The sequence below is a fragment of the Pelobates fuscus genome, chromosome 2 (genome assembly GCF_036172605.1).
Source record: "Pelobates fuscus isolate aPelFus1 chromosome 2, aPelFus1.pri, whole genome shotgun sequence".
Taxonomy (NCBI): domain Eukaryota; kingdom Metazoa; phylum Chordata; class Amphibia; order Anura; family Pelobatidae; genus Pelobates; species Pelobates fuscus.
Genome location: NC_086318.1, coordinates 166,303,311 through 166,327,433, shown reverse-complemented (window position 1 = coordinate 166,327,433; position 24,123 = coordinate 166,303,311). Strand labels below are relative to the sequence as shown.

The following is a 24,123-nucleotide window of genomic DNA, read 5'->3' as shown; positions in this document are numbered from 1 at the left end:
ACAAACATTGCAACTGAAAAGATTAAAAAGAAACATTTCCACTCACACCTGTAATCATTCTCTGCAGATGCTACATGCAAAGCATAGATATTATAACTATGATTGACAGAGAGGCAATATCGAGGCATTTGGTTGCAGGATAAAGAGGTGTGTATTTCTAAGTTTACATTTAATTGCACACCTCACAAATACCTTTGTATTAAATATAGAAATAAAACCGGTTTTAATATTTCCTAGGAAGCGATAGTTCACCTTTAAGAAGAGATATGTATGTACAACACTGCAGATCACCGCATTAAATTATTGGATACCCTGCATATCTATAGATTTTTGCTTTTTAGTTCTACAGACTAAGTAACTTTGACGTTACAAGGACTTAAAATAAAGGAACGCTCTCAATGGAACATTATGAAACCAATCACTGTACAGTTCTCATGTACTTTATTAGCATATAAATCATTTTATACATACGTTTGTGAAGCACGTAGTGTGCTTTGTTTAAAGAGGGAAGGGAAAAAAAAATAAAAAAATAAAGCATTTCATTTTTCAACCTTACATGAAGCCATATATTTATCTTGGTCCAACTCTGTTTCTGAAAGCGCGCATTGATTTTGCCATCATTGGTGCAATTCCTGTGTAATAAATACAAAATAAAAAAAATGGTTATATACCTGTGCATAATAGGCCAAGGCTAGCTGTAGATTTTGTAAAATGCTCATAAAAACCTCGAATCTATAAATGGTTCAATACAGTTTTAATATTTATTTTACATACCAGCAAAAAAAAAAAAAAAAACTGGTAAAACCAGGGTTTTGTATTGTACAAATTAGTTTGAGGTTACTGTAAAAAAATAACATTTAAATGCGTTTTCACATCTTTCAATAGGGATAGCTTTTTACATCTATTGGGAAAAAAGAAAGGAAAACAAATTAAGTATGTATGGTAACTTTTACGTACACATCTGGTACTTAACCTCTAATGCCATTCTTAACGGGACATTTCAGATTCAATGTGACTTGCAATATATAATTGCATTCAATTATTATTATGAAGAAAAATAAATATAAAGTCCATCAGCCTTGGAATGTGTATGTTTTTGCAAATCCCTTGGATTTTCAACCTCTGGCTGCAAGTTTTGCAAATACATGAATGTCCATAAACTTGTTAGCTAATTCTAGGCATCCCAGCATTATATGATGTGTATAGTTCAGGTTTCTACAGCAGTTCCATCGCCAGAAAGCATGAATGAAACTGTCAAAGCTAAATGTCTAACTGTGCTCTAACTCCAAACTGTTGTACTTCAGACAATCCAAGTCTAAGGTTTAGGTTTAACCACAGAGAATCATTGTTAAAACTCATAGCTACTATGAGCCCTGTGTGAAAAGCTTGACTTAAAATAGTTTTTCCCAATGTTTAGTACAGCATGACTTGTCTGGAAGTTAAAGGAACACTATAGGGTCAGGAACACAAACATGTTTTCCTGACTCTAGTGTTAAAACCACCAAACTAGTGCCCCTGGTCCCCACCATGGCCTCCCTATATTTAGTAAAATATTACACAATGCTTCCCCATGGGATTTGCTGAGACTGTCAAGGAGGCAGATCAGTGGCAGAGCCAGCACAAGTCAAACACAGCAATGGCCAATCGGCATCAGCATCTTCCCTGAGAAATAAATAAACTGAAGGGCTTTTATGAAGGGCTTTTATGGGTGACCCCCACTTATCTATTTACTGCTTTAAAGTGTACCCCCACCAATAATTATTGTGGCTGACAACCCACTTTATTATAAATATTTAATTTTAGAGGTGTACTCCACCTATACTGTTTTACTAGTGGTTAACCCTACTTTTTCCAATTTGTTTTGGTGTGGACATTCTCCACATTACCATAACTGACTGTGCCTGGGTGACCCTCACTTACTTATTATTATTATAATAGTGGTTAACCCCACTTTTACTTTTATTTGTGGATGAACCCCACTCATTTTTTCACCTGGTTGCCATTATTCTGTCTACCAATACTAATATTGGGTGAACCCCATTTTATTATTCAATACATTTCCTTATCTTTTATTACAAAGTGATTCAATATGTCTGATAAACACCCAGAGCCTACCATCTCCCAAGAATTGAAATCATAGCTTTTTTCCACAATTGCAGAGTCAATTCCCAAGGCGTTAGCTACATCCACGAACAAGCTTCTACTGAAGCTAATCGCACTGCGCAACAACTATCTGATTTATAAGATTATCATCTTTCTTATCAGGAAGGAGCCCTGCGCAAACGTCATTGGAAAGTAGATAGTGACTCTGCTCACAAGGGCAAAGCTCCCGCCAAATCTGTTAAATTGTCTTTGCCACACTCTACCCATGAAAATAGAGGGTTCTACATCCAATATTATGGGTCACATGATGGATGATTACTGTTTCTACTATTCTGATGAGGATCTCCCGGTGAATGTGCTCAGAGACTCCTCAGCGTCTGAATTTGTTAAGGAAACCTTTGTTACCAAAAATATCTACTACAGACCCAGATTTTGGCAACCCTAAACCAAAAGAACAGTCTTCAAAACTACTGGATGCATCTGGAATACTTTTTTTGACCCTAGTGTTATAACACCCCCACGCTCGGCTGAGTGGACCCCGCCAGACCACATTGTAAATGTGCAAGATGTGGCTGCGCAAGCCTTTAGAAAAGGAGATTAGGGCTAAGCTCAGAGCTGAATGCCCTCGGCCAACTATTTCAAAAAAGGTGGCAACAACATTTGAATTTGATCTCATGTGCGTTATTACGTTCCTCACAAAATCTGGCAAGAACCCACGTAAAGGTATCAAACAGGGTCTCAAGGCAATCCAGGACAAACTCTTGGACATTGCAGGTCCTATCATTCTGATTTTTATCCTTGCCGATGAGGCGATTACTAGTGGGGAATTTGATCTGCATACTGTGCGGGAATGGGCTCAAAGACCTCTATGCCTATTAACCTTTAAAAAAAAATAGATGCTAAATTAGCCGATCTGAGTTCGGGGACCTGAAGCCAACTGCCTATTATTTGGAGACCGTTTTATGAGGTACCTCATGAAACATGTCTCAGTATTTACTAATCTAAACAAAGCCCAGTCCTCCCAGTGTTTCGCTCTCAAACACACCATTTTTCTGGGAGAACTGGTCGCTAAAGAGGCCAAGCTATCAGCAGAGCTGCCTTTCACAGGCTACAGGCCTCATCCCACAGACTATTGGAATTAAGGAACCACCCAACCTAATCACCGCCAACTGTTTACTAACAGAGGATCTATCAGGGGACGTGGATGCACTGCTCTAGGTAATAAAATTCCCCCTTTTCAATGTACCTGTTGCGGGCCGACTAACCCATTTTGTTCAACAGTGGGAACTACTTTCACAGGATTAATGGATTCTCCACACAGTCAAGTATTTAAAAATAGATTTTACCACACTCCCTTTTCAGGATACACCTCCAACACCTATATTGATGTCTATGACAGACGAGCTAGCGTTGCACGCAGAGCTAGCCAAACTCAGAGAAAGAAGCGATCAAACGCTCACTCTACCCCTGTATCTTCATCAGCAACAGTTTCCTTGTCCTCAAAAAACACAGGAGACCACTGCCCAATTATAAATTTTAAAGACCTGAATCATTATGTCAGATATCACTATTTCAAGTTGGAAGGTATCCATCTTCTTAGGGACCTGCTTTGCATGGGAGATTGGTTCTCCAGATCTCAGACTCATAACTCACAGTCCCTGTTGCCTGCAATCACCGGGCTTTTCTTCAATTCATATAGCGAGGAGACATTTGGCAGTTAACGTGCCTTCCCTTCGGTCTTTCGTCCGCACCATGGTGTTTCACCAAATTGATGAAACCGGTCATGGCACTACTCCGATCCCAAGGGATTCATTCCATTATTTACCTGGACGACATCCTGATTATGGCGCAAGACCCTCACTTACTCAGTTTACACACAGACATGACAGCTGCATTGCTTCAAAACCTAGGCTTTGTTATACATTTTCAGAAATCGATGTGACGAACTGAACCTCATCACAGGTCCTTGGATAGGCCTGCTTGCCAGCCTCTTGCCTCAGGATTATGGTCCCCTGCAATAGACCTGGGTAAAAATACTTTAAAAAGGCTATTCGTGCAATTGGTATTATATGATTTGGTTCCCGAACAGATGCACGAAACAGGGACAACCCGGGAGCTTGTTAAGCCTAACTGACAGTTTGTAACACTTTTCACCACAGTGTTCTAAGTGTTCGTCTCGGTGGCCGCTGTTCGCATAAACGACCACTGAGTGGCGGCCATCTTGTTCCCACGAACGCAGGCAGCAGTGTTTGGTTGTCGAGTTCACCGCTGGACTTCCAGGATAACCTGCGTTCTGTTCTATACAACTTAGAAGAGGTAAACGAAGGTACCACGAAGGTAAACAAGCTCCAGGGTAAGAACATTGACAATGTTCAGTAGTTTGTTCGGTTTTAAACTACTGAACTAGACTGACCACAAGCCCTGATTCTCTGGAACTGTTTTGGTCATGGGACCATGCGTGCTGTCGGTCATATTATGACTTTCAGGAAATTCCCCGAAACACCTTTAAATACACAAAATACCCACAATCCCCTGATAGCCCCGATCTGGGTGATTTTTGGATATGTTGGTCACCCAGATCGGGGCTATCAGGGGATTGTGGGTATTTTCTGTATTTAAAGGTGTTTTGGGGGTTTGTAAAAAAGAAAATTATATATTTTCTGTGCCTGGAGATAATTAAGTTTAATACAGTGCCTCATGCCTGCAAAAAAGTTTAAAAAGTCAATAAGTTATTAAAAAGTTTGATAAAGTTAATAAAAGTGTATATATATGAAGAAAGGCCATTAGGCCTGAATTTGTGGGAGGAGTAAGTCCCCTACTTAAACTCCCAGCCCCTACTCACCTCTGACATTCGCATTCAAGTATTCCTGATCTACTTCCGGTTCGTGTGACTTCCGGTCCGGGCGTCCTGTCTATCAGCTGCAGTCTCCGGCAGAATCCTCCGGTCTATCGGCGGTCCGGCTTACTGGCTGCTAAACAGTGAGTCTTCATGTATTACATTCTGGTCCCCTCCACACCGCTATGTGGTCTTACCGGGGGGGCCGGACTGATAGGGGCATATAAATCCACTTGGGGTTAAGCCTCTGCTGTTATAACAGAGGCTATGATATTATACTGTGTGTATAAGGGATGCCAGTATATTTACTATGGTATGCACGGCATATTAGTTGTAAAACTTTCATTCATACTTTCTATTCTTTCCAAGTTTAGTGGGCTGTTATCGCCACCTAGTGGCTTTTTATGGTATTTGCTGGTTTATTTTGTATAAGATGTAGCTTCCCTGCACTAAACTCTAGCAGCAGCTGCAATCTTACTTACTTGGAGGTGTTACCACAAAATTACCAATCACACAATGTTATACCATACCTTTATGTGCAAGTTAATCTTGATCTCCACAGATCGCCCCTTTTTGTCATATATTACGGCTAAATTGCAAAAAACCTGGGTTCTTGTCCTTTAAATCCAGGTATAGTATTTATTTTACTTTAGTTTCTGTTTTGTCAAAGCCTCAGGCAGCATTCACTTACATTAGCTCAACTCACGTTGCGCTCATACGTCACGCTCACTCAGATCTACATCGGTCTCAAACCCTTAGGTTTCTTCTACGATAGCACCAACCGCCTTGCTTCTTCTAAATTGCAAAAACCCTGGTTCTTGTCCTTTAATCCAGGTATAGTATTTATTTAATTTCAGTTTCTGTTTATCAAAGCCTCAGGCAAGCCTTCACTCTACACTTGTCACTGTCTCGTATCACTCGTTCAGACCCCCCATGAGCTCATGTTGCGCTCTTACGTCACGCTCATACAGATCTACATCTGTCTCAAACCCTTAGGTTTCTTCTACGATATCACCAACCGCGGTACCTCTTCTAAACTGAAAAACCTGGTTCTTGTCCTACAATCCAGGTGTAGTATTTGTTTCATTTCAGTTTGTTTTTCAACTATGGTGGCTTTTGCCTCCTTTTGCCACTTACACTTAAAACTTTCCCACAATACAATTAAACTATACCTCATGGGGGTGCAGCATCACAGCCTCACAAATTTCCCTAACACCCCCTTTTTGTCATCATACCCCATCAAGAAAATCTTAAAGGGTATCTCTAAAGTTTCGGTTTCACTTATCACCACCAGACTTCCAATAGATGGGCCTATCTTTAGATTACTTAGCAATCTCCTTGACGAATCCCCATTTGATCCCAACACAAACCTGGTGATCAAATCTGCTATCTATTTAGCTTTTTATGGGTTCCTAAGACCTAGGGAATTTACCGTTGTTTGTCAAGGAGATACCACACACAGCCTTAAAACCTCACAAAATTAGACGATTATTACATTCTCACGATCCCATCTACCAAAACTAATCATACCCTACACCCCACTATCATTCCTCTTTTTCCAACAGATAATGCTTGGTGTCCAGTTAAGGCACTAGACCACCTACGGTCAACTCATAACACACACTGACCAGACTCACCACTAACAACTACAAGAGCACCCACTCACTACAGCAAAATTCACCATGCATGTTAGAATCTTAGTGGGAAAATTGAGTTACAACCCAGCTTCATTCTCCGGGCATTCCTTTCGCATAGGAGCCGCTTCATCAGCTTCTAGTACTAACACCCCGGTCCACATCATAAAGAGACCAGGTCGTTGGAAGTCCTCTATATACAATACGTACATTTCACAGCCAGAAAGAGAGCTTCGCCAAGCCTTCAGGAATTTAATTATGTAACAAATGCAATAAAGTGTGTTTTTTCTAACTTCTCTTTGCCCTCTTTAATTTACAGGCCCACTCGGACGTTGGTTTCAGCACACCACAACCAACTTTCATCTCAGACACTATCCATTACATATTAAATTCCGAGCACAAGTAGAAAGGCCCTTAGGCCTGAATTTGTGGGAGGAGTAAGTCCCCTACTTAAACTCCCAGCCCCTACTCACCTCTGACGTTCGAGTTCAAGTGTTCCCCACCCACCAGCACCCTTAGAACATACAATTCTCCTTGGTGGGCCCTCTTTTATTTACAGGCCCACCACAACCAACTTTCATCTCAGACACTATCCATTACATATTAAATTCCGAGCACAAATATATATACACACACACATAAGCTAAGTACTTTTGTATACACATACACTTAGATTAATGGATTGCGTATCTTGTTTTCTTCAATTTATTATATATATCATCATTCTAAATGTATTTTAATATTATTAAAATACATTTAGAATGATGATATATATAATACATTGAAGAAAAAAATGTTTTTAAAGTTATATACCGTTTAAATTTGTTCTAACTGTATTTCGATATTATACATATATTTAAATCAAAATACATTTAGAATGACATTATAAATACATATATTCCCCTTAACGACCGCAGACGTACTAGGTACGTCCAACAAAAAAAACAGTCATTAAGACCGCAGACGGAGCCCAGGACTGGCGATCTGCTGCAATTCCGATCTGGGTGGACTGCCCGAGACCAGAGTAGTCCCCCTGCAGCAGCTCCGGACACCCCAGCCCTCCAGGGCCATGTGATCACCATGTTCACAATAGAAAGTGTATGGAGCTGCCAGCATGGACATGGACTGAATAAATATAAATAAATTATAAAATGCCTATATTATAAAATAAAAGTGCCTATAATATAATATCTCTCTCTCTCTCTCTCAAGGGTTTTTGCTTCCCAAGCTCTACCAAGCCTCAATAAGCAAACCAGTAACCAACCTCATGCTGATGATTTGCATTAACAATGAAACAGCTGTCCAAGAGTGGTTTACTGGCTTTGCATCTTTTCCTAAGTTGGGTTTCAAAGCTGTAGTATATAGCAAACACAGACTCAAAGGAATACATGTTTAAAATGGAGTGAGGCAAAAATGTGATTCTTTGTTAAACTAACTTGCATATGCCGACCCAGAATCCTTTGCGTAGTAACATCACTGCAGATTTGTGATTTTTGTGTGAAAAGCAAGTCTTACGGCTTGACTGGTGTGCAGCTTTTTGTTTAACATATACTTATATATTTAACTATTAACTACATAATTATTTGATTTTATTAATTATAATTTGAGGGACCTGCCTGACAACTCAGGAAGACAGTCCGTAGAATTTAATTGGCAAGCCCTATATTTAACCCAGTAACATTCCAAAAACACCATAAAACCTTTACATGGGGGGTATTGTTATACTTGGGAGACTTTGCTCAACACAAATAGTAGTGTTTTAAAAAGTAAAACTTATCACAATGAAATTACCATTAAAAGTGCCGTTTGTGTTAAAAAAAAATTAAAAAAACATATGAAAAACTTTGGCAAGCGTTTGTGGCTACGTAGCTACTACAAAAGACTGGACATACCCAATTTTGAATACCCTGGGTTGTCAACTTTTTCGAATGGTGCGTCATGGTGGGGTTACTTTTCATTTCTGGGCTGCCATACCATCTCAAAGGCAACAAAGCAAATTGCAATGTACAAAAACAGAAATTGGCATATCTTATGTTTGACCCTATAACTTTCCAAATCACCATAAAACCTGTACTTGTTTGGTACTGTTGTACTCGTGAGACATTACTCTATACAAATATAAAAGTTTTAGAGCATTAAAATCTATTATAATGATAATATAATTGGTGAAATGGAAGTTTGTGTGTGAGAAATGCAACAAAAAAAAACAAATATAAATGCTAATTTTGGCCAGTGTTTGTGACTAAGTGGCTATTAAAAAGACTGGACATACCCAATTTTGAATACAGTTAGTTGTCTACTTTTTCAAATGGTATGCCATGATGGGGTTACTTTTCATTCCTGGGCTGCCATATGGTATCAAAGGAAACCAATCTGGCAAATTTCAATGTGCAAAATATATTGTTTGGGGGTAAATTACATTGGCCGGCTTAAAAAATGTCCCAAATAGGACATGGGTGCATGATGACCAGCTGTGAAAATTCCAAGTTGGAATACTGGAATGCGCACCCTACAAATAAGGTATTTTAGTCCCCAGAGAAGCCAAGATACCTATACATGGGTGGTATCACTGTACTCTGGAGATGTTGCTGAACACATATTGGGATGTTCTTTGGCAGTAACCCTTAAAGTTCTCCGTACATGTATTCTTAAATTGCTATGTGTGTCAAGAAAATTAAAAAAAAAAAAAAAAATTAAAATTTGGCATACGTAGATTGGTGGTAAAATGGTTGCATGAAAAGAGTCAAAGTACCCCAAGTTTAATACCTTAGGCTGTCTTCTTTTAAAAGTGTGTGTATATATATATATATATATATATATATATATATATATATATATATATATATATATATATATATATATATACATACATACACACACACATACATATATACATATATATTTACATATTAAGGGTTATTCAGGGATTCCTGACAGACATCAGTGTTACAATGTAACACATTCATTTTGAAGAAAAAAAAATGGTTTGGAAATAGCAAAGTGTTACTTGTACTTATTGTCCTATAAACTCAAGACAACATTTAGAAGCCATTTAGCATGGGTGTTTTTTGGCAGTTGTAGATGCTCAACAGATTTTGGGGGTTAAAGTTAGAAAAGGTGTGTTTTTATTAATTTCATCATTTTATAAAAAACATTTATAGTAAATTATGATTAAAATAATGGTATCTTTAGAAAGACCATTTTGTGGCAGAAAAATGATCTATAATGTGTGGGTACAGTAAATAAGTAAGGAAAATTACAGCTAAACACAAACACTCCAGAAATGTAAAAACAGCCCTGGTCCCCAACGGTAAGTACATTTAAAAGTGGTCTGGTCACGCAGAGGTTAATACAATTTTGATTATTCGTTCACTAGAGCTAGAACAATCCCTAGTTTTTGTGAAGAATTAGGAGTTTATATCTGAAATGCATATTTAAAGCACATACATGTACACAGGTAAAAGAGTCATGCTTACTTTTCACAACTTTTTTGGGATCTTGACTTGGTCCAGATGAGGGAATATTACTATGAATCACACAGGCAGTTGTTGATGAAGTTTGAATATTTACTGGAATTGTTCTGTCCTTGTTTTCATTTTTTTGTACCCTAAAGAAAAAAGTAAATAAATCAGTTCCTTTAATCTTATGCTTCTAGCTCAGAGTAAATAAATATTTGCAGCCTTGCTTAGCTTAGCAGAGATAATAAAGCAGGGCTGCAGGCTCAGGCACCAAGTAAGGTGTCAAGCCATTTTTAAATAGCTTGATTACTCTAGAAAGAAGACCGGCACTCCTGGCACCATATCCACTGTAGTTGTTATGGTGCTTTGAATATAATTATATATACATACATATATATATATATATATACACATACACATCACATGCAATAAATGTACACTGTATTCTCTAGGTTGTCTTCATAGAACATAACAGAGCATCATCACAGAGCTAGAGCAAGCTAGAAACGCATGCAGTCTTTTTTTTCCCTTGCCATCTGTCAAATCAGCTTTCCCAAACATTACCGTTAATTTCCTGTTCCCCTGTGCATATTTATTTTACCAATGCCTTGCTTCTGATGAGAAATGCATTTCCTACTACAAAGATGGATTAATACTCAAGACCTTAAGCAAGGTGCCAAACTGGATCTAGAATCCTCATATCAGCGCTAATCTGAATTTACACTTGACATTTATTTCTTACCCCCATCTGTTACATACTTTGGAAAAATCAAAAAGATGTTCTGCTACAGAAAAACAGAATAGCCATATTACAAAGTGTGTACACCATGACTCTTCACAATTCAACTCCCCAAGGTCCATATCCCACCACCCAGATCCAATTCTTGTAGTCTAGATTAGAACATGCCTACCTTGTAGCCAAGAGACCTATCAGCAGTAACACTGTTCCCAAATACAGCAGTCAGGCATGACAAACTACACTTAACACTTTCCGTGGCAAGTAACATGACGCAACCCTAACGCACATCAAGACAAAGCCTTTTTGATATAGTAAAGTGTTTGTATTTAATCCCCAATAAATTGTACAAAGCAACTTCACAGCTCTTCTGGATATGGATTGAGTTTCTCAAAACGTCCCCTGCAACCGTGTGATCAGATAACTTCTAGGCATAGATAGGGGGGTTGTGCATGCGTGTATGTCACATCTCTTACCCATGATGCTGTACACATTTTGTGCGTTCATATATCTTTCACATGGTATCCTTACACACAAAGAAAATACAAGTTTGTGTAGTTGGATTATATGGCAGGCTGTGCTTTGAAATCACCACATTTGTAGACAAAGTTACTTCTAAAAAGGCAATATTTAGCAAATTTTTTATATATATATATACACACATATATATCGAAATACCCCCCTTCCAAAAAAAAAAAACTAAGGATGAGACACACAGACCGATATACATTTAAAAAAAATGAAGAAAAAAAAATTAGATTATACACCATTTTTTTAATGGTCCCCTATTGTTCCCAATCTACACTGCCTCCCTTGGTAAACTCACAAGCTTCTGGTATAATTTCTATGCGGATGACATGCCAATTTATCTGTCCTCGCCCGATTTCTCACCACTCCTCTTGACTCATGTCTGAGTGCCTCTCTGCTATTTTCAACTGGATGGTTGCTCACTTCCTTAAGCTTAACCTGTCCAAAACAGAACTTCTTCCCTCCCTCAAGTGTTGCTACTCCATTGTCTGTTTCCCCCAAAGTCAATGGTGCTACCATCCACTTTACCGCGCAGGCTCTCTGCCTAGGTGTTCCCTTGACTCCGACCTCTCCTTTACCACTCATGTCCAATAGCTATCCTCTCTCGCCTTGACTACTGTAATCCGCTTCTCAGTGGTCTTGCTTAAGTGTGCCCAACTTGCCCCGTTACAGTCTATAACGAGTGTGGCGGCGAGACTCATCGTCCACCGCACCTTCAACACCTCCCCCCTCTGTCAGTCCTTACATTGGCTTACCGTAAGATATAGGACTCCACTTAAGAACTTGCTTACAAATCTCTACACAATGCTGCTCCGACCTACTTATCCTCACTAATACACAAATATGTCCCATCTAGGCCCCTACGCACTGCCGGAGTCCTACGTCTAACCTCTGTTCATATTCCTACCTCTGATGCTCGCCTTAAACACTTCTTTAGGGCTGCACTATTCCTATGGAATACCCTTACACCTTTCTGTTAGACTCTCACCCAGTCTCCGCTCCTTCAAAAAAAAAAAAATCTTTGAAAACTTACTTCAATTTAACTGTGAACAGCATTCTCTCTCCCCACAATCTAATTTGTTTCCTGCAACGGTCATCAAAGCAAAACACTAAGCCCTCAGTGAATATTATCCTAGCAAACTACTTTTCTATCCTACCCTTATCTTTTGTGTCACTATACCTCACTCCCTCTAGCATGTAAAGCTCATTGAGCAGGACCCTCAATCCCTCCATTCCGGTTTGTCCAACTAGTCTGGTTACAAATACATGTCTGTTAGTCCACCCATTGTACAGCGCTGCGGAATGTGTTGGTGCTTTATAAATAAAGCAATCAGGTTGCGCACAAATCTCAGCCATTTCTCTGTTAGTATTTGTTTTACAGCACCAACATATTCCAATGTACCACTAGGACTAAGTCTGCTGACCGAAAAACATAGGGTAAGAACAGATCTAATATTTTAAAACATTTATTTATAAACATTCAGGTTGGTGGTGTCTCCCCAGGTAGCTATATCACTCGGCACACTTACCATCCCTGTATATTTGTGAATAAATAAAAACATTTAGTGAGTAGTTCTCAAGAAGTGGTATTATACAAAGCCCAGCTTAATTTAGAAAGAAACCAAATGTAATTTGACTTTCAACATGTCATGCTTTAATGAAAGGTTTTAACATTTAGAGGAATATATATCAACATTTCAAGGACAGATTTAATTGTGGGCATTGCCTCAATGATCATATACAAATGTAGAATGTCTAATCATTGCATTGAATTAAAATTAGAAGGATGACAAGCAGGAATATCATCTTACACTCCTAATGTAAATGAAAAGTTCCACTCTTCCTAGGAACACACACTGCAAGAAGACTGATACAGTCTGCCCTTGAGCTATATAGAATCCCAGCTAAGTGCAATATATATTCAACATGGACTCAGTGAATGGACCTACGTAGGAAAGTTAGCCACTATTGTACACAGGAGGGTCAGTTCCAATCACTATTTTATAGTGCAATAAAGGTAAATACTCCATGCAGAGACAGAATTATTTGGGCTTATGGGGAAGGGAATGGTTATTGGAGGTCAATAGATTTCTTTAAACCTGGAAAAGTATAAAGGGCTTCAACAAGGGTGACAAACTTAAAATAATTAAATTCATGGTAAAGTGCGTCATTGAAACACATACCAATGTGACTGACAGCAACAGGTCTTTTATGAAACACAAGCTGGAAATGTCAGGACATTCATGCTTTGGTTACACAACTAAAATAGTTTTGTACTCTACCAGGTAAACCAAAATGGCTTTGTATGTGTGTTAGTTATGGCAGCCGCAGGCATCTTAATTCAAAATATGTACAATGGCATGTAAGTATTCATTGTATGTTTTTTGGGGGGGGAGTAAATTACACAATCTACAGTATATCTGCTTTAATGGTGACATCGGTAGATAAACCTTTTAACGTTTTTTCTAACAGAATGGAATCATTTGTAAAGCTTATTAAATTTAGGCCATAGTGTGATATGGGGATAAGGTATGCAGAGGAGTTAAATAGAAACTTATATTAAATCAATTTCAGGGAATATTTTACCCTTGTTTGTGCTGCCTGAGATCATAGAGAAGATTTTTTTGCAAGGTATACATGATTCCATTCACGGTTTCTCCTTGCCATCAGCCCCCCCCCCCCCCCCACCTAAACTCTGCACCCCATCATCTCAACACAACCCCCCTTCCCGCTCTATTTTATAGCCTCATCTCAAACATCTTAGTAAGGTGATTCAAAAAAAATCTATGGGATCTGTAAAAGCCTATATAAGTTTCTCTATTTTAGGTAACGCCATTAAAAGGAAATTTTGATTAACCGATTATCTCTCCCCCCCATTAACCCCATTTGTTTTGTGCCAACAAAATCAGAAGGACCGTACAACTAGCCCATACCAAGGGTGGTGGTGAGAAGGTTAGACACTCTAAGATAATCACTATAGATCTGTGTAGTGATTTTGCTGCCTAGACTGTCTGGGTGCTATGGTGCTATGCCAGATTTGGATCAAACCTTTTAAAAGAAGTTTTCAAAATAAAGGGGAAAAAAAAAAAAAACAAGGCTCTCCATGGAAGATCATCCCTTCAGCAGAATAAATTTGGTTATTGGTGCTCACTAACAATACAGACTCCTAGAGTAGCCTCTCCTCCAGGTGTATTGTCCAGAAGAAATCATTGGCGAGATTTCCATGAAGCAAGGTTGAAGGGGCAGTAGGTGGGAACAGGCGGCGGGTTGTGGCCAGGGCAGGCATGGAGCTCGTACTTAATAGGATAGGTCCCTAGAAGGCAGGCATTAGCTCCTCTGCCTGTTCTTCTCCCAGTTAGGTAATGCAACCTAATCCTAGACAGTTATGGATTCCTCTGCCTGTTCTAGGCAGGTTTCAACCTCTCTGCATCGACACCCCCAGACAGCACCTTTACAAAGGCGTTTGTGGCTCATGAACCAAGTGACTAGCTTAATGCTGGTAGATCTGACCTAATTTAAAATCAAAGGTATAAATAGGTGTACCTATTAATATTTGGACACTGATGAGAATTTTGGATGCAGAGACGCTGATCCATATTATCATGCCTAAGAGGTTGATGTTCAAGAGGATATGTTATATTTTATGGATATTGCAAATATATACTTTAATCTTATAAACTCTGCTATACATATTTGTAATGGATTACTACATTTCATAAGTCTATTTATATTTTTATTTAATAAAATATTTTTAAAGACAAAACTTTATTGCTTCCAAGAATATCCCTGTTTTTATTGTATTCTCAATTATTTATATATTTTAAATAGAGGATCTCTTACTAACTATTTAATACTACAGCCAAGATATCTGTATGGTTAGCCCTGCTAAATTCTATGCTTTAAGATGTTATAGTGGTAAATAGGGGAACCAGCAGCGGTTACAACACAAAATATTCATAAAAGAGCAGGGAAGACAAACACTGACAGGAAATACATCTTCTGCCTGCTTTGGTTATAATATGCAAATCTACCTGAATGGCACTGCACAGGACCTACAGCCAAATCTACAGAGTTGGTACAGGGCACCATCAGGACAGAAGATCAAACAACACATAATATACTAGAAAAGCTACAATTTCTGGGGAAATTGTGAAGTGTTCTTGCCTCCACCAGTAGTCTACAACTGGAGTGGGCGGAGTAACTGTTATTATTTATTTATATAGCACATTTAATTGCAATGTTGTTGCCCAAAGTGCTTGACAGTTACATTAAAACATCCAGTTATAAAAACATTAGCAGGTGTAAAAGGCTTTGTCTATGACATCACTTGCTGCTGCAGCCTTACACAGGCCAGAGTTTTTTCGCGGTTGCCATCTTCAAACGGTTGTATTTTAAAAACTATAAATCCTACAGTGAAGAGCTTTATATTGTGAGAATCACACGACCCAGACCTACATTTTGACGTATAGTATGTCTCTGAGATATTAACAATGAAGGCACAGTCGCAGTTTAGAAATTGCCCTTCAAATGTGAGCTTTGCAGAGTGGAGTTTCAATGAATGTCAATGGAAGGCGTGAGTTGTAAACAAATGGCCATATTGTGAAAACTATCAGGACTATGGCTTAGCCGTGGACATTTCTAGTGGCAGCAGGGATAGCTGAACGTTTTGATACAAGATTTGTGTAGGTGGGCCTGAAAATGAGGGTGTGGTGGCAGTTTAGAAATCATGTCCTGATTTTTCAGCTTTTGCCAGCTCCCACTCTAGCTTTGCCATTCATTCCTATGGGACAAATTTCGCCACAAGAACGACGATATTCCGAGAACCATTCGCCGAAACGTTCCACAAAGTAATAGCAATCCGATCGGGAACAATCTGCACGTTTTGGTATATTTTTTGTCTATGTAGTGTAAAAACTGTGGGAGGAGTTAGGGTGGCAAATTTGGCTATAATAAGAATAAGAATAATAATAATAATAATAATAACTAGAAAAGCTACAATTTCTGGGGAAATTGTGAAGTGTTCTTGCCTCCACCAGTAGTCTACAACTGGAGTGGGCGGAGTAACTGTTATTATTTATTTATATAGCACATTTAATTGCAACGTTGTTGCCCAAAGTGCTTCACAGTTACATTAAAACATACAGTTATAGAAACCATTAGCAGGTGCATGTCTATGACATCACTTGCTGCTGCAGCCTTGCACAGGTCAGAGTATTTTTGCGGTTGCCATCTTCAAACGGTCGTATTTTAAAAACTATAAATCCTACAGTGAAGAGCTTTATATTGTGAGAATCACAAGACCCAGACCTACATTTTGATGTATAGTATGTCTCTGAGATATTAACAATGAAGGCACAGTCGCAGTTTAGAAATTGCCCTTCAAATGTGAGTTTTGCAGAGTGGAGTTTCAATGAATGTCAAGGGAAGGCGTGAGTTGCAAACAAATGGTCATATTGTGAAAACTATAAGGAATACGACTTAGCTGTGGACATTTTTAGTGGCAGCAGGGATAGCTGAACGTTTTGATATAAGATTTGTGTAGGTGGGCCTGAAAATGAGGGAATGGTGGCAGTTTAGAAATCATGTCCTGATTTTTCAGCTTTTGCCAGCTCCCACTATAGCTTTGCCATTCATTCCTATGGGACAAATTTTGCCACAAGAACGACGATATTCCGTGAACCATTCGGCGAAATGTTCTACAAAGTAATAGCAATCCGATCGGGAACAATCTGCACGTTTTGGTAAATTTTCGGCTATGTAGTGTAAAAACTGTGGGAGGAGTTAGGGTGGCAAATTTGGCTATAATAAGAATAATAATAATAATAACTAGAAAAGCTACAATTTCTGGGGAAATTGTGTGGTGTTCTTGCCTCCATCAGTAGTCTACAACTAGAGTGGGCGGAGTAACTGTTAGTATTTATTTATATAGCACATTTAATTGCAATGTTGTTGCCCAAAGTGCTTCACAGTTACATTAAAACATACAGTTATAAAAAATTAGCAGGTGTAAAAGGCTTTGTCTATGACATCACTTGCTGCTGCAGCCTTGCACAGGTCAGAGTATTTTGGCGGTTGCCATCTTCAAACGGTCGTATTTTAAAAACTATAAATCCTACAGTGAAGAGCTTTATATTGTGAGAATCACAAGACCCAGACCTACATTTTGATGTATAGTATGTCTCTGAGATATTAACAATGAAGGCACAGTCGCAGTTTCGAAATTGCCCTTCAAATGTGAGCTTTGCAGAGTGGAGTTTCAATGAATGTCAATGGAAGGCGTGAGTTGCAAACAAATGGTCATATTGTGAAAACTATCAGGACTATGGCTTAGCCGTGGACATTTCTAGTGGCAGCAGGGATAGCTGAACGTTTTGATATAAGATTTGTGTAGGTGGGCCTGAAAATGAGGGAGTGGTGGCAGTTTAGAAATCATGTCCTGATTTTTCAGCTTTTGCCAGCTCCCACTCTAGCTTTGCCATTCATTCCTATGGGACAAATTTCGCCAGAAGAACGACGATATTCCGAGAACCATTCGGTGAAACATTCCACAAAGTAATAGCAATCCGATCGGGAACAATCTGCACGTTTTGGTATATTTTTGTCTATGTAGTGTAAAAACTGTGGGAGGAGTTAGGGTGGCAAATTTGGCTATAATAAGAATAATAATAACTAGAAAAGCTACAATTTCTGGGGAAATTGTGTGAAGTGTTCTTGCCTCCATCAGTAGTCTACAACTAGAGTGGGCGGAGTAACTGTTAGTATTTATTTATATAGCACATTTAATTGCAATGTTGTTGCCCAAAGTGCTTCACAGTTACATTAAAACATACAGTTATAAAAAAATTAGCAGGTGTAAAAGGCTTTGTCTATGACATCACTTGCTGCTGCAGCCTTGCACAGGTCAGAGTATTTTGGCGGTTGCCATCTTCAAACGGTCGTATTTTAAAAACTATAATTCCTACAGTGAAGAGCTTTATATTGTGAGAATCACAAGACCCAGACCTACATTTTGATGTATAGTATGTCTCTGAGATATTAACAATGAAGGCACAGTCGCAGTTTAGAAATTGCCCTTCAAATGTGAGCTTTGCAGAGTGGAGTTTCAATGAATGTCAATGGAAGGCGTGAGTTGCAAACAAATGGTCATATTGTGAAAACTATAAGGACTATGGCTTAGCCGTGGACATTTCTAGTGGCAGCAGGGATAGCTGAACGTTTTGATATAAGATTTGTGTAGGTGGGCCTGAAAATGAGGGAGTGGTGGCAGTTTAGAAATCATGTCCTGATTTTTCAGCTTTTGCCAGCTCCCACTCTAGCTTTGCCATTCATTCCTATGGGACAAATTTCGCCACAAGAACGACGATATTCCGAGAACCATTCGGCGAAACGTTCCACAAAGTAATAGCAATCCGATCGGGAACAATCTGCACGTTTTGGTATATTTTTGTCTATGTAGTGTAAAAACTGTGGGAGGAGTTAGGGTGGCAAATTTGGCTATAATAAGAATAATAAGAATAATAATAATAATATATATGTGAGATAACATTAAGTGGTCTTGCTATGCAAGAACACTTAATAATATATATGTGAGATAACATTAAGTGGTCTTGCTATGCAAGAACACTTAATAATATATATGTGAGATAACATTAAGTGGTCTTGCTATGCAAGAACACTTAATAATAATATATATGTGAGATAACATTAAGTGGTCTTGCTATGCAAGAACACTTAAATATACACCCTGAACCTACAATGGGCACAAAACAACCCAGACATAAGAGGAAACAGACAATTCTGCCATTGGGAAGGGCAGAATTCCAGGGATGGTGGCCACCATCACAGCTACAGTCTTCCCAAGCGGTTTAATACGCCCAAGGACACTGGGCTCCCACTCATGATACATTTTATGCATAGAAATGGAGTTCATTCTGCGGAGAACACACTTCCAAAATAGAATTCGAGTCAGTGAACAAATAGAAGATCTTTATGTGAAATAATGTAATAACCCCTCCCTTATAACATTGATATGCAAATCCCAACTGGAAAGAAGAGTCTCTAGATTAACTTTATATAAAATATTGCATTTGCTTGAGGTCAAGCTTAATATGTAAATTAAAAAAAACTTTTGCATTGTAGCAAATCTTATGGTGCCAAGAGTTCCTGGTACCAATTCATAAGTGGCTTATAAAGGCAGTAACTTGTAATTATGGTTGCAGATCTAAGACAACCTCGCTCCCATCAGAGCCATCAATCAGGTAGCCAAAATTCTGTTAAACATGTCAAAACCCATAACGTGGGCTGATTTCTCTCCCCTTTTCAGAGAGGAGGCAGTGTTCTGAACAGTTGCTGTTAAATTCCATAATTTTGATCATATTTATTAAAGTGTTCCAAGTGGCAGTGTTGCAGACTTCTACTTTGATGGGGCGGGTGTAGAAGAGAAACATAACATTACTTTGTAGGAAAAATGCCAACTCCATTGTGTCGCCAAAAAATTTCAGTTTGAAATGGTCCTCGGCATTTAAAAGAAACTTGGCTCTTTTTTCGGTCAATTTCTTTAAATTTTTTCACATTTTGTACTGTGTTTCCATAATGAGTTGCATTTTTAATGCACTTATTTTCTTGTAGCTCACAGTCAATTTTCACAATTTCTTTTTGAAGGTAATCTATGGTTGGCACAATAGTGTCAAATGAACACCAAGTATAATTAAGTGTTCAAATTGGTTTCAAAATCAACATTCTCTACAAATAAAGTGGATCTGAGTGATCCCGAGACCTCATGGCATTCACTTGCATTTGAAATATTCAAACAGTGTGATGCCATGTAGTTTACAGTTGAAAGGAAACTTATTTGCTTTCTACAAACTGTTAGCCAGATTACTATTTATAAAATATAAATACATTGTATCAGGGCCAGATTAAGAGCCCAGTGGGCCTGGTGCTGACAATTATGAGGGGCCTAAGTACAGAATCTTATCGACCAAAAACACCAAAACAGTCATACCTCTCAAGCGTTATGTATCTGGTGGAGATGTTGACTGAGGGAAACTCATAGGACGCAGCTGTAAGAAAACTCAGATTTTCTCTTAAAATATGCTACTCGCTCTCTAATTCATGCTTTCATCTTTCAAGTAAATCCATATCCCCTAACAGCAGTGTTCAGTGAAGCAGGAAGTCAAGGGCCATGTAAAAGGGTGGGCCACTGACGCGGATCATGTACCCAGAACTTCCGAAATGGACGAACATGCCGAAAAAGAAGGCGTGTCTTCCCAAAGAATTAGAAGGCTAGCCTGGCATGAATGCATGCTGGCCAACAGCTTCCTGAGTTTGGCATAAATGTGTAATGATGCGCTCGCTCCATGCTTTCTAAGGACTGTCCCTTAGCACTCATATGTCCACTTGTCTCATTACCTTCTTACTAGTAGGCAGTAACTCCTGGTATACAGCCTGAGAGAAAAGGTGGATGTAGTGAGTGTAGAAGAAAGGGAACATGCCATAGTATTATAGAGAGATCAAAGTCAGCATTACTTTAATTTAATTTCAGCTCGTTCACACAAGTTTTGTTTCCATATATCCCTCTTAAGTTTCCATACTTAGGCAAGAGTATGTAAAGAGAAGTTAGGGTTGCCACCTTACTTGGAAAAAAAATACAGGCCTTACTAATTTGCATAACTAGGTATGTATGTGTGAAATCACATGATTTAAATCACAAAATGTGACATAAGAGAAAATACTGTGAAATCACAAAAAAATTACAGTTTGATTCTGCTGTATAGATTGATTGCTTCCAGTGTCCCCTAGTGTGTGTCCCTATGTCTACAAGTGTCCCCATGTCACTAGTGAACACAGACATGGGGACACTATGTATCACAGTGTGCCCATGTTGCCCAGTGCCCCCTAGTGGACACAGACATGGTGACACTGGGAGACATGGGAACACTGGAAGACATGGGTACACAGACACTAGGGACACTGGGAGACATGGGAACACTGAGACACTAGGGACACAGACACTGGAAGAAATGGGGACACTGGCTTGGAGACACCAAGACACTTGGGGACATTGTATCCCTAGTGTCTCAGTGTTCCCATGTCTCCCAGTTTTCCCCAAGTGTCTCAAAACACTTTCTTAATCTGTCTATAGATTAAGAAAGTGACTCAGCCTTGTATGTATTAGCAAACCCACGAGAAGTCCCTGAGGTACTTCGCCTTGACCGCTCAAGAACTAATTTTGGCATGAGGACTTTGTGGGTTCCCGGTCAACTCAGTGGGACTTCGCCACAAATGTTATGGAACTGTATTCGGCATGAGATGACTGTGCGGTTCCCAGACAACTTGGTCTGGTGTTTTTAGCCACTGTGCAACCCACCAGGAGAGCATTTTTTTGAGGGAAGATGCCTGAGACTAAGGGGAAAAACACTACCTGAGAGCTAGGAGGAGCACCCAGTATTGCGGCCGCAGGAGCTCCAAAAAGTTGACCAACAAAAGCACCAAACGCTCTGGAACAATTTTGGGCATAGGACCACGTGTGCGGCCGGCCAGAACTTTAACACAGTGGCGTTTCCCCTACACTGCATGGGTCTGAGCGCTATTTGGATAACTTGGGCAATCAGATCAGGGCCGTTTGGGGGTTGTCTTTGTGGGGTTATTTTATGTTTTTATATTATTGTGTTCATCTCTCTGTTCCTGGGAGATAATTAGCTTACTGGTCTTTAAAGCAATTATCTCTCAGACCAGAGATACCTGGAAGGGGCTTGTGTTGAATACAATGGAGACCCCGTGCTGGGGTCTGTGCATAAAAGGCAGAGTTTGGTTCATTAAAATCACTTGTGCTCCGAGGCCTTTGTGTCATCCAGTTACTGGGAGGGTAAGGGGCATTCACTACTCAGCACCTTGTTTTCAGTCCTTGTAAGGACTAGAGCTCCCAGGACTGTGTGTCATCCAGTCCCTGGGAGGAAATAGAGCAAGTCCTTTATCCTGCTCCTTGATTACCCCAGTTAAGGCACGGCGGTTTAAGCTATGAAGCAGTCCTTGGTGGAGGTACCTAGCCGGGGTACAGGGAACTCTGGTACAATATACCATCTTGTTTTCTGTCCTGCTATTCCAATATACTGGATTATAAATATATTGATACATTTTGCTATAAGGTAATACGTATATTGCTATATACATTGTATACACATTTTGATTACCCTTGTTACTATGGTTACTATAAACACTCTTTAGAGGTGTGTCTTGCTTTTTGCGTGTTTTATGCCTGTATATATTATGTGATATTCCCTGTTATACATGATTATGGTTTGATACTGAAACATTGTATATTTGTGTTCCTGTTTCGAGTAAATCTTATTTGAAGTACCCATCCTGTTGAACCTGTGAATTTTCTATTTTCCAAATTAAATTATTTGCCAAAAGTTGGATAGAAAAGTGTTGGTGACACTTTGAAAAATATTCCTAAATTTTAAAAAGATTAAAAATAATAATTTGACAACTACCTTAACATGAGTTGCCATGCAATGTGAATCTCAGCATAAAATTAATAAAAAATATAGAAAATAGCATTACTGTAAATACATATATGTAGAGCCAGCCTGTCCATAGGTCCTGATGGGGCCATGGTTTCAGACAGCACTTTGACAGTGGAAGCATTTTGCCGCCTCTCCACACTTCAACCAGCCTGCTGTGGGGCCGGGCTGTTTTATGGTCGTTGCAAGTTTGCCCTGTGAAGTGGGGGCTTGGGAGTCTAATCTTCCCCTCCAGCACAATCAGCTTTTTTTCGTCTTGTGAGCCACAAGAGCGTGGCCACAGGTTGTCATGGCAACGCTACGGCATGGTGTATGCGCGCCGCACAGAACAGTGCCATAACGCAAGAGGAGCAGATTTTGCTGGAAGGGAAGATTAGACTCCCAGCCCCCTCTTCACAGGACAAGCATGCTGTGACACTGGACCAACAGGGAATCAAGGGTCCCCAATTATAAATATATAAAAAACAAAATATTAAAAACTTCCCCCACAGACACTAACACAGACTGTATAACATAATGGATGTCCAGTGATTGTGGTGGGAGGGGGTAGCATTTTATTCTTGGATCCAGACAGAACAAAGTTTTGGGCTAGGCCTGTCTATATGCAGGGCCGGTGCGTCCATTAGGCGTTACAGTACCTTTGGTGGCACCGGCCCGGGGGCGCTAGATTAGAGTGATCCGGTAGGAGGGAACCACACAGCCAGTGGCGTACATACCAGGGTCGCAGGGGTCGCGGCTGCGACGGGGGCCCGGCCGCCCCTGCGACCCGGTATGTACGCACTGGGCTAGCCTCTTCTCCTGGGGGGCCCAGGAGCCGGCCACCTCAGGGCCCCCCCCTCCTCAAGGCTGGCCCCTGCTGTCACCCCACGGCCGGTCCTGCGGGCGCGCGAGGGAGCACTCTCCCCTGAGTGCTTCCTCTTCAGCTCCCTCGCGCGCCGCACTGATACCGGAGCCGGAAGATGACATCATCTTCCGGCGCCGGCATCCCTACGCGGCGCGTGAGAGCTGAAGAGGAAGCACTCAGGGGCAGTGGCGTATTCAAACCGCCCATAGGAAAGCATTACTATGGACGTTCAGTGTCTTAGAATCGCGGAAGCTCCTCTAGCGGCTGTCAGTGAGACAGCCACTAGAGGCTGTATTAACTCTCAGTGAATACATAGCAGTTGCTCTGAAACTGCCATGTTTTCAGCTGCTGGGTTAAAACTAGAGGGACTTGACACCCAGACCACTTCATTGAGCTGATGTGATCTGTGTGTCTGTAGTGGTCTTTTAAGTGTGTGTGCATCTGCATGCACTGGCGTAC

The 24,123-nt window shown here is 39.8% G+C and overlaps 1 protein-coding gene across 1 annotated transcript in view; it reads right to left on the bottom strand.

Annotated features, from left to right (window-relative positions):
• Positions 1 to 570: 570 nt before the first annotated feature.
• The window catches only part of LOC134585670 (elongin-A-like), a 113,384-nt gene continuing 89,831 nt past the window's right edge, over positions 571 to 24,123 (bottom strand). Inside the window, exons 10-11 of the mRNA XM_063441124.1 lie at positions 10,050 to 10,180; positions 571 to 632 (exon numbers count right to left, since the gene is read on the bottom strand). Coding sequence (XP_063297194.1) covers positions 571 to 632; positions 10,050 to 10,180 — 193 coding nt within the window. The remainder of the gene's footprint in view (positions 633 to 10,049; positions 10,181 to 24,123) is intronic.